The 17,190-nt window shown below is 55.2% G+C and overlaps 1 protein-coding gene across 1 annotated transcript; it reads right to left on the bottom strand.

Moving 5' to 3' along the window:
- Positions 1–203: 203 nt before the first annotated feature.
- On the bottom strand, positions 204–17,058 carry LOC308590720 (uncharacterized protein). The gene is made up of 6 exons (XM_081200886.1): positions 16,247–17,058; positions 13,180–13,819; positions 5,361–5,502; positions 4,498–4,710; positions 3,673–3,810; positions 204–3,585 (listed from the first exon to the last, which is right to left on the bottom strand). Exons 2-6 carry the CDS (start codon positions 13,769–13,771, stop codon positions 2,460–2,462), a joined length of 2,211 nt encoding a protein of 736 aa, XP_081057012.1. The 5' UTR covers positions 13,772–13,819; positions 16,247–17,058; the 3' UTR covers positions 204–2,459.
- Between the last annotated feature and the right edge of the window lie 132 nt (positions 17,059–17,190).

Below are 17,190 nucleotides of genomic sequence, written 5' to 3'. Positions count from 1 at the left end.
GTGTGGAATTGCCGCCTCCATCACTGTCCCTTGTCCTATTCAGAGACACAAACTCTCCTGTGGCAGCAGCAATGTTGAAGGTGTAAAACAGCCACAGGGGCCCCTCTAAAAGGCAGGATTGAAGTGGAATCCTCCTCCTGCTGCTCACACCCATTCCCACCCAACGTCCCCCTGAGGGAGGAAACACACAGGCGGCTCCAGAGTCCAGCACAGCCATTTTATTGGACTCCACTTGCTGCCTTAGATCCAGTCAGTGCACTTGATACAGAACCCAGCGGGAGCTCAGCAATCAAATCCCCAATTCATTTCTTGCCAGCAAGAAAGAAGGATGATAATAATAACAATAATAACATAATAATAATAATACACAGAAAGCTTATTTTCCTGGAAGAGTTTCAGAGAGAAGATGGAGGTTTTGGTGTAGGGCATAAATGGGGAGGCGGATGAGGATTGGCAGCACTTCAAGGGGGGGAAGGAGGGAGGAACGCAATGGGGAGGGGGTGCGTATATGATGTGCACACATGCGCGCGCGCACACACACACACTAGAGGTCCCTCCCAGCATGGCCAGGAGCCATCCTCTGTGGTGGCATCCTCCTCCTTTGGCCCTCCTTTATCCAGCCCACCCAAACTGGCAAAGTCCTTCAGGAGGACAGAAGAAAAAGAAGGGAAGGTAAGTAGGGGCAACATTGCTGGCAAACGGGGGCGGGGGGGGCAGGAACAGGCAGGGAGAAGAGCATGGCTAGTTGACTCCTAAAAAGTGCATTTGCTGCCCAGGGAAACCCCTGGGCTTGCGGGGGAAAGGGATACAGAGCCTTCTCTATGTTACATTAAAATAGACTATTCTTAAAAAATATTTCAATTGCTATAAAAACCTCACCTCTTCAGGCTTGGCAGAGCTAGGATGCTTTGGAAGAGAAATGCATGCGGCTCCTCGGGAAGCGGTCCAGGGGGACTGGCCAGAAAGAGGCAGGCAGTTCACAGCCAGATGCAGGGGCTCCTTCCAATGCACAGGCCAGAAGGGACTCAAACCAAGCAGCTAGTCCATAAGGGGCAGGGCGAAAACAACATGGATAGTGCTAACGGAGAGGGATGCCTTCATAAAGGCAAAGCAAGAGCCCCATCAGCACCCCTTCTGGACCCACACCCAGCAGTTAGGAAAGACCAAGAGGGGGGCGCTCTCAGCCCTGCCATGGGTGCAGTGCCACAACCTCAGTCACCTGGCCCACAGGAGAGGTGGTGAAATCAGTAGCCGCTTTTGGCATTGGTGCTCAGGAGTTGTCCTACCCCACTTGGTGTGTGTGTCTAATTTTTACCTCAGATTGCTGCTTGATCTGCACCTCCCCGCAGCCTGGCTCTGATTCTAAAACGGAGCTGGACTGGGAGGTGATGGGGTGGGAAGAAGCAGCCTCGGCCAGCCAACACTGTTGGACTCCTAGCCCAGGGAGGAGAAGAGGCAGCCAGGAGCCTTCCCTGGGCACCTGAAGAGGAGCTTGAGTCCAGGCCTGGGTCTGCTGCCCCTTTGCAACTACAAAGCTTGCCATGTCAGCTTAAAGCAAAGGCAGCCACTAGCAAATGCAGGCCAGAGTTGGCTTTTTGGTCCCTCCCTGGCAGGAAGGGGAAGCAGCATCCGGGAGCTCAGCTCAGACAGTCACAATCTGGGATGCCTCGACAGGCACAGCCAAGCAGCAGTTGGTGGCCGGGGCTTGGAAGCAGAGCAAAGGTGGCCGGGAGCAACGTGGCTTCCATCTGAGTTGGCCTTAGGGACAAGAAAGGCGGCCGTTGAAGCTGACCTGTTTAGGACAAGTAAACCTGCAGGGACCCACGTGGCAAGACTCACGTGGGGAGCCTTGCTGGGGTGGTGGGAGAGAAAGGTTGCCCTTTGGCCACTGTAAAGGAGGTTGAAAGAATCTCCACCCACAACGCCTCTGTCAGCTTTAGGACCAGGGACATCCGTTTTGCCTCTGCGACAGGCACCCTTGGCCTCTAGCAGGGGGACATAGGAGGAAACAGGCCTCCATAGACCCATTGGCCTCTCTCCAGATGAGCTGCCCCAGAGCTCCCAGCGGAATTGGAACTGCCGATTTGCTGTTGAGAAGCTCTGGGCACACAAACACCCACACCCTGGTCTTGGGTGGAGATTTAGGTTCAGCATGCAGTGAACTAAGGGGGGGGGGCTGTGGCCTTTGGACAGCATCAGCTGGGACAAGGGGGGAGAGGGAGAGGAGCAGCCATTTGGTTCACCCGATTCAAGCAGATATACAGAGCAAGAGTCAAAATGCAATTCTCAGGCAGGCAGGCAGGCGGGTGGGCAGGATGGTGGCAGCCGTTCACTGGGAGCAGAGGATGATGGGAATGGAGCGACCCGAGGCCCTCTGGCTGGGGGGCTTGCCCTTTCCACCAACGCCGCCATCCCCCTCCTCAGCCCACATCCCTCTCTTTCAGATGCAGACGCACGGCTCAGATGACATGGCAACAGTTGAACTGTCCCAGAGAGAGAAGGCTCTCCTTGGAGGCGGGCCGCATCCGGAACGCGAGGGCCTTCTCGCAGAGTGGGAACTGCAGGATCCGGTCCTTCAGGTTGGCGTTCTTGCCCTTGGCAGGGTCCAGCTTGATCACGTCTGCCAGGCCCTCACTGCCACTGCCGTTCCGGTGGCCGTCCTGCTTCGGCCTCTGGGCTGGTCCCATCTCAGGGCTTTTGTGGAATTGGCCTTCCGGGTCTGAGGCTGGGCTCATCCCAGCAGCTCTCTGGCCACAGCTGCCCTGAGCCAGAGTCTCATCGTCATTCCGTGGCCCGTGCTCTTTCTTCAAGAGTCTTTCTTCCTCCCCCTCTCCAGCGCCTCCTTTCCCTGGGGGGGTGTTGTTGTTGGCCTCTTCCTCCTTCCCTGGGGGCTGCTCCCTTTTGCCCACTGCCTCAAAGATGGCACTGCCCTTCCTCCTCTCCTCGCCGCCCATCCAAGAACTGCCTCTTGGGCCTCCTTCTGCTGGCATTTCTGGGCCCACCTCCTGTGGCAGGCAGAGGCTGCTGCCCACCTGAGTGCCCGTGCCTTCCTCCCGTTCGCCTTGCGGGCATGAAGGCCTCTGTGGCGCTGCCAGGGAGAGGCCACCCTCAGGCCCTTGAGGCTCCGGGCCACCACGGGCCTTGGGGAATCCTGGGCCAAGAGCCTTCCCTGTTTTGTTGTGGGACGCAAGACTCCGGCAGAAGAGCAAGGAAGCCTTGGCACTCTGGAAGTCACTCATCTGCTCCTGGTTCAGGGAAGACGTCCTCCTGCGGAACAGGCCAGGCTTCCCCTCTTCTTCCTCCTCCTCCTCCTCTTCCTCCTCCGAAATCTGCTGCAGGGCGGGGGTGCTCTTGGCAATGGGGGTCTCGATGAGCGAGGGCCGGATCAGGGCTCTGATGGGCTGCCCGCACCCGTGGAAGCTGGAAGGTGACTCGTCCTCCCCCAGCGCAGAGAAGGACAGAAGGGACTTCCCAGAATGCTCTGCAAAGGCCTCCAGGGCGCTCTTGGTTGTGGGCAGTGGCTGAGGGCTTTTGCCTGCGGTGGGCAGCGGTTGGCCGGGGTCCCCCACAGTGCTGAAGGAGCTCCTGAGAGAAAGAGGCAAAAGGGAAGGTGCTCAGAAAGCTGTGATAATGGTCAAAGCAAACCCCGGCCCCAAGAAGCCCAAGACTTGCCTGCTCTGGACATGCTGCGCCAGGTTGTAGGCCAGGCTGGCTCCAGGACTCTGCTTCTCCTGCTTCTCCCGCAGGATCCTCTCAGCCAGCAGGAAGTAGGTGGCCGTCACGTGGTTGTAGCGGTTGGCCTCCAGGGCTCTGTGCACAAGGGACGCAAGGGACAGAAGTCAAGAGGACCCTCGGAGGACCCTGCAAGGAGCACGTAGAGGTGATACAAGGGCAAAGGAGGTGGGGAGGGGGAAGCAGCTTCAACTCCAGGAAGGACGAAAGAGGCAAGATGCCAAAAGCCTCTCCTGGCAGAAAACCCCCAATGCTCAGAGGGCACTCACTGCCAACAGGCTCGTCTCAACCAATGAGATGCTTCAGGTCAAAGAGGACCAGCCTATCCCAGCCTGAGGCCCTCCAAGGTTTTGGACTACAACTCCCATCAGCCCCAGCCAGCACAGCGGTGCTGGAAGTGACAAGCACTGGCTGGGTCTGATGGGAACTGTAGTCCAAATATGCTGAAAGGCCTCAGTCTAGCCAAAGCTGACCCAACCCAGGAGCGAAGGCAGGTGGCTCCAGGGCAGAAGTCCTCCACATGAGGAGGACTGCTGCATCACGGCTGTTGCAGCCTTCCTTATGACTCTTGAGGAGAGCAGCCCACAGCATCTGGTGAGGGGTTAGGAAAGAGGGCAGGGCTAGCCTGAGGAGGCAGCCCCCAAAGCACTTACTTCTAAGTAAGTCCTCTCTCCCTGCTCCCCACCACTACCACTTTCCTCCCAGCCAACCAGAGCCCCGTCGGATGGAAATTCAGATTGCTCCTCCCACCCTTGGAAGACTCACTCCTGGATGGTCTCTCGGTCCGCAATGTTGCCGCACATCATGGCTTGGATGATGATGCCGTGCTCTTCCTCCGAGACCCGCCTGTGCGACGTCAAAGGCAGGAGGGAGCGGCTGGCAGGGGAAGGGTCCACACCTTGCAGCCAGGGATGGCTCTCAATCTGCTCCAAGGAGGCCCTCTTCTGGGGGTCCCGCTGCAGCATCTGGGCGATCAGGCTGTCCAACAGAAGGGGTGTATGGGGGGGGCAAAGTCAGGCGGAGGCCCTCAGATATCACATCTTTCCTGCCCCCTCCTGTGAAGCCCCACCCCACACAGATAGGCAGCACCAACCCATGGCAAGATCTCTTCCCACCCTATGTGTTCATGTGACTCTTGTCATTGCTGGTCTCTAAGCGGGGGCAGCCGGGTCCTACAGGGCCTGCTGCTGCCTGGAGCTCAGTCAGCCTTAGCCCCCCCCTTTCTTCCCCACGGACAGAGGGAGCCTGGGACAAAGGGAGGAGCATGTGAAAGGGCACTGTGTCCCATCTCAGGCATGCCTGCCTGACCTCCCACACCATTCCCCACAGGGAACAGGCCCAGTCCCGGGGGAGGGGGTGAGGACAGAAGGATCTAGAACCCTCATTCTTCCCCAACCTTATGCCCGCTAGGGTCTACTCTACAACAACCATGCTGCTTTGGGCAGAGCCTGGAGGGCACAGGGTCAGCAAAGGGGCAGGGCTACAATCTGGGGCAGGGAACCCAGGTGCCTTCTCTCTGTCTGGAGGGGAGGAAGGAGGTGCACGACCCGGTTGCCACACCTGGTGAGGGCAAGTGGGGTGCATGACAGGTGTGTGGGGAGTGAGTTGGGAGGGGGGTCTGGTCGTACTCTGCACACTCAGAGGAGACATGAGGGGGGGTCTCGTAGCGACAGTCAAGGATCATGGTCAGCGTCTCGCTGTCGTTGGCTTCCTGGAAAGGCGGGTGCCCACAGACCAGCATGTACAGGATGACTCCCAGGCTCCAGACATCTGGAGAAAGACAGAAAGCAAGAGAGGAACAGGGATCATTGGCCTGAAATAGAGAGACCCGCACACAAGCACTCCCAACAAGTTCTTGGCTTTCCACCACAGCACCACTTTGTAAAACTAAGGCTGCTGCGGAAAAGGCAGGTGGCCTCAATGGCACAGAACCGTGAGATGGATCAGAACCTCTCCTCAACCTCTACTCAGTGTTCTATGGAGATCCTGCGAGTGTCAGACTAGGACCTGGGAGTTCCAGGCTCAAGCCCCCTCTCAGCCATGAAGCTCCCTTGGTGACCTTGGGCCACTCACTCACTCTCGGCCTAAACTGCCTCAGAGGGTTGTCGTGATGACAGAATTCGGAAAAGGAAAAGCAAGTACACCCCCATGAGCTCCCTGGAGGGAAGAAGGTGGGGGATAAATGCCGTAAATGCAGGTGAGCATTCCCAAAGTTCACCTGCCCACCTCAGTCCCACAGCCCTGAACCAAAACCTTCCAACTTTTCTTTGATTTTCTCACTGAGATCAAGCTCAAACAACAAGTGACATTAATTGCAAGCATTTGATGAGCTGCATGGGGCCTTATAGGGCGGGACCAGCACTTTGAACTTGGCCTTGCAGCAGCTTGGCAGGCAGTGCAAATCCCACAAGCAAGGCGTTTTATGCTAGGGGGTCATTTGCCCCCACAAGCCCCTTGGCTGCCAACGTCTGCACCAGCTGCAGCCTCCAAGGGCAGTCCTACTTACACCTCATCCTGCATAATGTATACCTTCCAGCTCCGGACTAAGATGAAAAAAGGACCGGCACACCGTAAGCAAAAAAGCCTGTTATTTGCAAACCCCCCAAAAATGGGGGAAAGGAGAGAGGGGTGCCCAAGGACCTTGGCTGTCCTGGATTTGGGAGGGATGGAGGTGCAGGGCCAAGGAAGACGAGAGGAAAAGGAAGCAGCAGTGAAATGTGTGGAGGAGGCAACAGGAAAAGGCTCCTTCCATCGCCCTCTTGGCCTGAGAGCCAGAGCCCACCTTCCTGGCTGGATTCCAACTCCTCACCATCCTGGTGAATGGCTGGGATGCCGGCTGGAGGGAGGGGGAGCCCAACAATGTCTGGAGGGCCACAGATGATATTGTCTCTTGCCCCCTGCCCCCAACTCAAGAACCACCAAGATGAGCCCTGGGTTTGGGTTCTCTGCAGATGAGAGCAAATTGGACTCTCCCAGCAGGGCTGGACAAGGCAGGGAAAGAAGGCAGCCTGGAGAGGGGGGCGGGCAAAGCTCTTGGAGGCAGAGGAAAGGAGGGGACAGAGCACAGATGGCCCAGGAGATAAGCAGTGCGGTGGGGGCCTCAAATCCTTTGGAGCATAATCGGCTCAGGCAAGCTCTTGGCAAGAGCTGTTTCTTCCGCCTCCTGCTAGGCACTTCTGCCCAAGTGGGTCAAAGGACCCCAAGGCCACCCAGGGGACCTTTCCAATTTTACCCTTGCATGCCCACCCGATATGCCTAAAGCTGTTCCCCATCCCACCCAGAAAGACTGCAACTGCAGCAACCCTCTCCGTTGTTCTGGCTTTTAGGGGGCACTGCTAAGCATTTAAATTACTTGGGGCACAGTTCATAGCACGCATTTGCATCAAATTTGCAAGTGCCACTTTATCAACACCTCCAGGAAACTATGGTATGTGCCTGGGTCTCCCTAGCTCTGCACCCAGGCTTAAAAACTAGGGAGGGGGTGGTGGAAGGAACAGGAAATGTTGGGTCCTGCTATAAGAGAACTGAAACTCAGCCCACCCCCCACAACACACTTGACAGCACACTGCCATTAGGTGGATCCTACAGAAAGTCGGGGCGATTGTCTACTGACAGTTGCAGGCAGGTCTGAGATCTGCGAGGGATGTGCGCAGAAGTAGGAGTGTTGTTGGGACACTCCCTGGTTTCAACAGAACAGGTTGCAGGAGTAGCACTGCCATGCTTGTTGAAAGAGTCTTCTTACTTCCCTTTCCCAAATCAACAAGGAGAGAGACAATAATGGGCAACAGTCTCTCTCTCTCTCTCTCTCTCTCGTGTGTGTGTGTGTGTGTGTGTGTGTGTGTGTGTGTGTGTAAATCTCAGGGTGGAGAGGTGGCTGTAATATTAAAAACACCCACCCTCACTGTACAGCCTTCAGCTGTGGGGTGAGCCATCTCTCCTCCTACCAGCAGCATCTGAAGGGCACATGAAGGTCCTTGGAAAGCAAAGGCTTCTCCTCCTCAGGTTTTTATTATTGTATGGGTTTTTTGGTTTTTTTAATGGTGAATGAATATTCACACAACTATCTGTGCATTCATTGCAACTATCATCATCATTCATTATTATCAGACATGGGGTCCCTTTGGTGTCATCACAGGTGCTCATCGCCACCACTGGGACTTGCTTTCTTTTGCAGAGCTAGGCCCTGGGGAGGAAAGGGCCCCTGAAATCAGCAGAGCCAGAGGCCCCCCTTCAAAGCAGATGCCTGAGAGGCTGCACATGGACACACCCACCCAGACTTCAGGGCCCTACAACATAGCTATGATCTTTCCCTTCCAGACCAGTGTGAAGGCTGGCTATCTGGCTAATTATTCCAGGAGCAGAATGTTGGCACTTGCAAGGGAGATGCAGGCAGGGAGAGGGCTGCCCCTGCCACTCCATGGTGCCCCAGAAGTAGTTTAGGACTAGGGAAGCCCCTCCCTGCAGTGAGGCAGAAGGGTGCTCTGGAATGCTGATGCAAGACTAAAACCGAATGCTTAACAAAGAACGTGGCCTGCAAAAGCTGCCCCCAGGTGAGAGATAGCAAAATATTGTGTGTGGCTTGTTCCTCATGTCACTTAGGGCATGTCCACAGTTCCTCTTTTTCCTGTGGCTTTCCACACAGAAAAACCACTCTTTAGTGCTCAGTTGGAGCAAACAGCAATTTGGGTTTGCTCCAGATTGACATATGCTCTGATGCAGACTTAAAGAATGGAAAGGAGTGGGACAAGGGGGAAACAGCTTGGACCCATGCTTTCTAAGCATGGGAGAAGCAGAAGTGTGGACGAGCCCATAAAGAGAGGGGCTTTGGGTGTGAGGGGCATGCGACTCCAGTGGCCTCCCCATCTCTACCACATCCTGTTCTTAACTGGCTAGGCTGCTTACAGCAAGTGGGTTCCCACAGTTATTCTCAAATCCCTGTCAGCATGTGCTGACATTTGCAGTTGCCACATGGTGGGAATGAGGTGGACCTTGGACAGCCGACGGGGTGTGTGCGTCCACCACTTGTTACTGCAAGCAAGACTTGTTTGCCCACAAACCAATGACCCCATTGGTCAACCCAACTCCAGCCCACTCCCTCCACCCTCCAGCAACGGGCTGGGGCCCCAGGACCAGCTGTAAGTCCCTTCAATACAGGAAGCGAGGAAGCCACTTCTAAAAGGGGATACTGACAAGGGGCAAGGTGTCAATCTGTCTCACTTTCACACACATACACTGAGCTAGGACACAGGGACTCCAGGAAAAAAGCCCCCACCCCCTCCAGTTGCTGAGAACTGTGGAGCCAGGCCTTGCTTCGCCCACACATTTGCCTCAGTTTGACGGCTTGGCTGTGAAGAAAAATGAGAGGTTATCTCAGGCTCCTACACAGCCGGCTTTAAGAGGAGACAGGAAGCAGGAAGCAGACTGCCAGCATAGAGGAGCAGCCGCTGCTCCAAGGGTGCTTATAAATAGCAGCCGAAGGGGTGCTGCTATGCTGTCAAGGTCCTCATTGCTGCAGGTGGCCAGGAGGGGGAGCAGCAGGGAGGAGAAATCAGCCACTGGGGGACTTGAGGGTGGGGTGATGCATGCACAGGGGGCGGGGGCAGAGAAGGAGAACACCAGCTGTTCTGAAACAGAGCATTTTCCTTCTAAGGAGCAGAGCAGCAAGTTGCTGTTCACGGGTAGCTGGGCTCCCAGCAGTCAGGGGCGTAAAGAAAGTTCTCAGCTGCCAGGAGGGCTTGCAGCTGTCTGTATCGTAGTCAGGGCCCTCAACTAAAGGGTGGAAGAAGGAGGAAGTGGATGCAAATCTGCAACGTTCTCAGAACAGGCACATGGCCTCAAAGGTGCAGGATGCTGCGATTTCAGCTTTTGGTTCCTCTTGGAACTTTGCATTAAGATTTGTATATGGTTGAAGAGGCAACAGGCGCTGCTCACACAGACATCAACCCCACTGCCTTCATGTTGTCATATCTGGGATCTTTATGTGCACTGCGGCCAGCAAAACCAACACACACACACACTTCACAAACACCCCCTGCAAAGCCCAGGGACTAGCAAGGCCATGAGCTCCCCTGGAGGCAGCAGGGTGAAACCTAGAGCACCTTGCACTGGCTCAGCTCCAAATAGCACAATAGGCTCAATGAGAGAAGCAGCTCCATTCAGTTCCAGTCCTGTTCTCACTGGGCCAGGCTTCCCATTAGGCAGAGCGAGTGGGGCCACAGATGCAGCAGCAGCTCCCTGGCTCTTCCACCTGAGGCCTCCACTTTTGCCAATCCCCTTTGGGTGCCATCCAGACAGAGCTCTCTGTGCACCCTTGTAAGCTAGCTCTGCTGCCCTCCTACACAGTGGAGAACAGGTGGAAGGAAGAGTCGGCTGCCGCCGCTCTGAGCAGATCCTGTGTGTGGCATGGGAGGGTGCCAGAGGCAGCAGGGTGTCTTGGGCCGCCAACTCTATGGTTCTTGATGTCCTCTTTCAAACCTAAACCAAGTGTAGCTCAATGGCTCAGTTGCCCCATTTGAGGAGACGAGCACAGCAGGAACCCACCATGGCATCCTCCTCAAGCCTTTTAGGGATCCCACTGGCCTCAAGCTGCTGGATGAACTCTCTTGCAGGCTAGGAAGCTGTCACCTTTCACAGTTTAGGGTCTGCCTAGGCAGAGGGCTCCCTTTGTACACTGCACTGCTCAACAAGCATCTTTTTGTTTTACGCATGGTAGAAATGTTAGGGTGGGGACGGGAAAAAAGGCTTCCCAAAGCTGCAGAAACCTTTCTAATTTTCCAGCCCATTCTCAAGGCTTCTGGCCTCCTGGTCAGTGGACCAGTTTGGCAAGCTGCAGAAATGGCTGGCTCTCATACGCACTCAGCTCGTTATTCCCAGAGCCTGAAAGAGCCATCCTTGGCTGTCTGAAGTAGTGGCCATTCTCCTCCTCATGGCTCCGGGACCATTGAAGAAAAAAACAACAACACTCTGCTGGGCAGGCAGGAAATCCCACCCATTTCCCTCTGACCTCACCTCTTCCTTCCCAGAGCACCATTTCTCACTTCCCAGGTCAAGCGGCTGCCTTGGCAAAGGAAAAGAGGAGGGGGGCAGGAAGGATGGAGCAAAGGAAGCAGGCGAGGGTGCTCAGGCCCTCTGGCAACAACTGTCTATGAAAGGCTGCAAAATGCCAACAATCCAGCCCTGTTCAAGGAGTGGGAGAGGCAGTCAGAACAGCAGCCTCTCTCACCCCCTCTCCTTCTAGAAGCAGCTAATCCAACCCCCCCTCCCCTCCACAATTTACTGAACAGCACCACAGGAATGGTAAGAGAAAACCAAGCAAATGCCACAGGTGACTCACAGGGCTCCCTACAAACACAAACACACACACACACACACACACACACACACACACACACACACACTGTTCTGCTGCAGGCTACCAGGGTGCCCTGTATGCCAAGGAGCAGCATGGCATGAAAAGGGCAGCAGCTAATGGGGCAAGGCCACCAGCAGACCAGCAGGCCAAGGGTCAGCTGAGCAACAGGGTGTGAGGCCCAACAGGCCTGAGTGCCCTGTGCTGTGCAGCCCATGCTCTGGGTCACAGGAGGGTGCGGCCATGGGGATGCCAGCTGGGAGAAGCCACAGCCTGGAGGCAGGCTCTGCACCTGTCAACAAGCTCTGCTCTTTCCTGCTAGCAGCCGCAACCAAAAGTTCTAAGCAGGCAAGCAAACAGGCACACACACACACACACACACACACACACACACACACACCTCCCTCTCACTCACCACATCCTGCCCTGCCCAGGCCTCTTCTCTAGCTCAGGCAGTCTTTGGAGGTGGGGAGGGGGTCTGGCCAGGCACACAACTCACACCAGACATTTATTCCTGGCTGGGCCCTCACTCGCCTCCTCTTGCAATCCTACGGAAGCAGTCACCAAGAATGGCCAGATATTGTTGAACCCGAGTCAAGCTACCTGTTGCCAACATGAGACTCAAGCCAAGTTGGAGGGCTCAGAAAAGAACAGGATGGGTGAGTGATTACTTCCTTCAGCAGCCCCCCCCCACCATGCCTGCCCCCACCCTTTAAGGGTAAAGGCCACAACACCAAACCATCCTGGGCCTACATTGTAGACTGTCATCATTTTGCTTCCTTTGGCTCTGGGGGTTGTTTGTTCATTAACATTGGAGATTTTTGAGAATCAGAAAATGACCTGAATTTTTGCAAGACTGATCATTATTCAGTATTCATAGATTCATTCTGGATGGTATTGCATCATGCACCATAGTGAAAATCCTTTTTTTTAAAATGGGGAAGAGGGTTCTGTTTGTTCTCTGTTTTGAAATAATCCATACCTTCTCCTCTAAATGCATTTACAGAGGTTGAATTAACCACCAAAATGGTGACAACATGGCAGAAACTTCTATCCTCCTAACCTTTATCTGTTGCCCATATTTTGAAGGCTGACTGCCCTTTTCAAAATCTGGGGAGGGCAGCACAAGTTCTCCTATTACAACTTGCAGATATACTACAAATGTTGCTGCGTTGTTGTTCCACTGTGGAATCCGTGTGGGCAATGCCACATTTAGAGAATATATTTATGTCCTACACAAACACAACTACTGACATTGGATTAAACTCCACCCTAATATGTCAAAGGCTCATGATAATCCAAGGCCGAAATATGAGCCCTGCTGGATCACACCAAAGGGCCATTTAATCAGCTTGGCCTCTTGCTTTCTCTGTCAAATCCACAAGGAGGACATGAAGGCCTCCCTCTGTTGTGGCATAGCTCCAGCCTCTGGTATCAGGTGTTTTGGACTACTACTCCCATCAACCCCAGCCAGCATGGCCAATGACCAGGGATGATGGAACCTTTAGCCCAAAACATACCAGAGGGCAGGTTGGCAAGCCAGAGAAGGCTGGATAGCTCAGTTGGTTAGAGCATGGTGCTGGTAAGACCAAGGCTGCAGGTTCAATTTCCGTATGGGAGAGCTGCATACTCCTGCACTGCAGGGGGTTGGACTACATAATCCTCAGAGTCCCTTCCAACTCTACAATTCTTCTAGGCCTTTTATGACGTCATCTGGTCTCCCCGAAGGACCAATGCTTTTGTGTGGCAAGCCCTGTCCTGTGAAACTCCACACCTGGGGAAGCATAGCAGAAACTGTCCCTGCTTTCTCTCCGGTCTTTTGATAACTGCATTGCTGGGGCAGGCCTTCAGAATAAACGTTTTTCTTTTAACCAACCAGCATTCACCAATGCTTTTAATTATGTTTTATACATGTTTATAGACTGTTTTGTGTATTTTACATGCCGTAAGCCGCCTTGCTATATTTTTCGAAAGAGCAGGTTATCCAGTTTCAAATAAAATAATAAATAATGTGCAGTAGGTCTCAGGATGTCCCTCTCTGCCTCTTGCCAACTCTTCCCCCTTCGAAAGGCCACCAGAGCCCCCCCCCCAGCTCTTACCGACAGCAGGAGCATCGTATTCGTCCCCCAGCAGGATCTCTGGGGCAGAGTAGGCCAAGGAGCCACAGCTGGTGGTTAGCATGGTGCCTGGCTGGAAGCAGTTGCTGAAGCCAAAGTCTGTGAGCTTCACCACGCCCTGCTCTTGGAAGAAGACCACGTTCTCGGGCTTGAGGTCCCGGTGGACCACGTGGAGGCGGTGGCAGTAGGAGATGGCGTGGACAATCTGGGCGAAGTAGTGCTTGGCCTTCTCCTCCCCCAGGCCTCCCTCATGCTGCATGATGTGGTCGAACATATCCCCGCCGTCGCCCAGCTCCAGGATGAGGTAGAGCTTGGCGTGGGTGTCGATGACCTCGTACAGGCGGACCACGTTGGGGTGCTGCACCAGCTTCATGCAGCGGACCTCTTGCAGGAGGTGAGCGGCCGCCCCACCATCCAGCTTGCTCTTGTCAATCACCTTGACAGCCACCCGCTCCCCCGTGAAGACATGCCGGGCCAGCTTCACCACCGCAAAGTGGCCCTTGCCCAAAGTGCGCTCCAGGTCATAGAGGCCAGCAATCTTCCCTTCCGAGAAAGCCCGGGCGCCGGCAGCCATGTCCACAACAGCCTCTGCCTCACAGGAGTCTCGGCATGGAGGTGGGGGCTGCAAAGAGAAGACGCAGAGTGAATGGAGGGAGGGGAAGCCTTCTCTATGGCCCTCTTCAAGCACACGACATGGGAGGGAAAGGCTTTCAGGAATTTTGGGACTGCAAAGCGTATCCTAAAGGAGCCCTGGCCCAGAGGACTCATGCAAGCAAGCCAAGCCTTACAGGTTCCTTACGAATCTGCACATTTCTACTCGAATTGGCATTGGCACCTTTCAGCTGAAAAGCCTAGTGGCAGCGAGAGGGACAGCAAAAGCCATACCCTGGCCTTCATCTGAGGGGCTGATACAGCTTCCTCAGACTGTTTCGGTGATGCCACTGCCCCACCTCGATACATTCTGGAACCAATCCTTTTTTTTTGATGACAGCCCTGCCACACAGAAATGCTCACCACAGTTAAAAAAGGAATATGTATTTCAGTAAGAAAAAGGACCGATTTTAAGATGTTTCCCACAGACACTTTACATACATTTCCTAAACAATGAGGCTAATCCAGCTGCTTACTATGGTAAGGGGCCTGCCAGATGGTCAGTATTTTGCAGGAGACACCCAAGCACAAACCAGAAAGAGAAGTTTATACAAGGAAAGAGAATTCAAGAGCTCTGTCACCTGAGCACAACAAACACTTTAAGAAAGGATCTTGACTTTCTGTGGTTTGGAAAGTGACGGGGGGGATGCACTGGAAAGCTGGGGGAGGACAAATGATCAATGGGAAGCTGTTTTTAAACTCCTCAAGCAAACCAGGGTAAGGGGATGATGAACTGACTGGAGACAAACCCACTGTGTAAAATTTGTGCATGAAATCACAAAGAAAGCCTAAAAGGGCCCCAATTGACAGCTAAAGGGTGTTCCTCACTGTCTCAACCAGGCCTTGCAACACTTGGTTGATCTCATTTAGTGTTCCTGGCTCCCCCACCACCACTAAAGCAATAGCCTTATTAAAAAAATATAAAAATAAAATATTTATATACCACTGTATCATAAGAAAAATCAAAGCAGTTTACAATAATATCACTACAGAACTGAAACAAAATTTAGAATCGAAGACCAAGTATTTATTATGGAAAGAGGTGCTCTTAATAGCCTGCAAATGCAACCTGGCATCATAGGAAACTTTTCAGCAGGCATTTAAAGGCTGAAGCCAAAGGGGCACCAGCGGAATCTCTCCCGGCAGAGCCTGGCACTCCAGGCTCTATTTCACTTGCTGTCAGATAAGCCTGACCAACTCAGGAGACGCCAACAACACGCCTGCAAATGATGCCAGGGAGCTGGGATCAGAGGGCTCAGGATGTCCCTGGAGTACCCCAGCCCTACGTTGTGCAGGGCTTCAAAAGTTAACACAAGGGCCTGAACCCAGCTGAGCAGGAACTGGGCAGCCATCACAGGGTCCTTCTTGCAACCAGCAGCCATGACAGGATGGGAGAGAGAGCAAAGCCTGGGGAGTCGTTCCGGGATTTGCACCCGATTGGGGTTTCTCTTCTCCTTTTTCCAGGCTGGCTTCCCTCGGCCTTGGCGCAGTCACCCCGTCTCTAAAGAAGATAGAAATTAAATCCGCCTCCCCCCCACCGCCCGCAAGGAGGCCTAAGAGCAGCTGGCTTTTAATCAGGCGGGGACGGACCCATTGCAAGCTCGGAAAGGGGGGTCCCGGCGACACTGCGCGTCCCCGGCCAAGGTCTAACCCGCCGGCGACACCAGCCTCCTGCATCCTAACCAAGTGATTTTGGCAAGGGGCTGTTTGAATAAGAAGATTGCGGGGGGCGGACACTAGTCTTTCTCTTGCAAGTGGATTTTTATTTTTATCTCTCCTGATTGGGGGAGGGAGGGGGTTGATCGGCTTGCGGAAGGTCCGCAGCATATCCAGGTCGCCTGGGGGAGCCGCTGCCCAGCACCCGGAGCCAGGGGGACCCCGATGGCCCGGCTCGCCTCCGGGCGCCCTAAATCTGCCTGTGCCTGCTGCAGGACGATCATGCGGCGGGAGAAAAGCCGTGCGGGCGGGGGGAAGCTCTGGTGGGGGCCGCCCCAGGACTTGCTGTGCAGGGCCATAGCGGGGATGGCGAGGGGGGGGGGGGCGCCTGCCCAGCGACAAGGAGCGGGACGGAGTTGCTGCCCACCCCCTAGCTGCCAGGATGGGCCGTGCGCAGAGTGCCCCTGAGCGCGTGCAGAGTGCCCCTCTTCCCGAGGCGCCGCCCGGGGCTGAGTCGCTCTCGGGGCCCCAGTTTAGAAGTCCCCGCCGCCTCGGGGTAGTCGGTGCCCGGCAAACAGAGAGGGGGCGCTGCTGCCACCGCTGCAGCTTCGGCCTGCTCCTGGTCGTACTGAAGATCGGGGGGGGGGCATCGGGGGGATCTGAAAGGGGCCGGAGCGATGGACGTGGGAGGAGGGGGTCTATCCGGAGAGGCTTTGCTCCACAGGCCCTCGAAGCCACTCACCGGGCGGGCGACGCGGCTCTTCCTCCTGCTGCTGCTACTGCAGCTGGTGCTCCTCGGGGCGGGCGGGAGTTCCGCGGGCGGCGGGTGACGTCAAGGAGCTCCGCGGCGGCTTCTTAAAGGGGCTCGAGACGCGAGGGGAGCCGAGCCAGAGCAGCCGCGGAGCAAGAGAGCGGAAGGAAGAGGGAGGAGAGCAACAGCGGCCGCAGCGCCCCCGCTCCCGCGCGCGCATCTCTTCTCCGGGCTCCGCTCAGCTCGCCTGCCAGCTTGCAAACAGGCCCCGGGGCGGGGGGGGGGGGCGGCTGAGGATCAACATCATCCCTCGTAGGAGGGCACGCAGATGGTTACAGGCGCACAGGGCACCGCAAAGAAGCAAAGCCCTCCATCCCCAGTCCAGATGGGATTTGAGTTTCAAATGCGAATCGGCACATGCTCAGAGGCATGGCAAAACCATATTTTGTCGATCTGTTGCGCCAACGTCTCAGAAACGTAGTAGAAGCCATTGGAGAGCGCTTGGTGGCCCAAGCAACACTTTGGGGGAGGGTCTCGCAGGGGGTCTTGCTTGTGAACCTTCCCAGGCTCCCCACGGACTAATCGTAGGATGGGAAGGGGCTGATTTAGAGCGGCCTGCGGGTGGCATCTGGGGCCTTGGCATTGGAGCTAGACACAGGACCCCCTTGCTTAGATCCTGAGCGGGCAAAGCGCCAGTTCCGAAAGTCCAGCCGAACCGAGAGCGCCTCGGGCTTCCCTTATATTTGGGTTGCCTCCTTCCCCCATTCTGTAGTCCCAGGGAAAGGGAGGAAGGAGGGAGTCCCTGCAGCTACTGGTCCCCCCCCCCAACACACACACACACACATTGTGGCCCTAATTTGAACTGCAGATCCCAGGAGCTGCATTTTACCCTTCAGCAAACTTGTCATCGGCGCATGTGCCGCCGCCGCTTGACA

The sequence above is a fragment of the Podarcis bocagei genome, assembly GCF_964188305.1.
Source record: "Podarcis bocagei genome assembly, chromosome: 7".
In the NCBI taxonomy this organism is placed as follows: Eukaryota; Metazoa; Chordata; class Lepidosauria; order Squamata; family Lacertidae; genus Podarcis; species Podarcis bocagei.
Note: the sequence above shows the minus strand (reverse complement) of the source record. Positions and strands in the feature narration are given on the sequence as shown.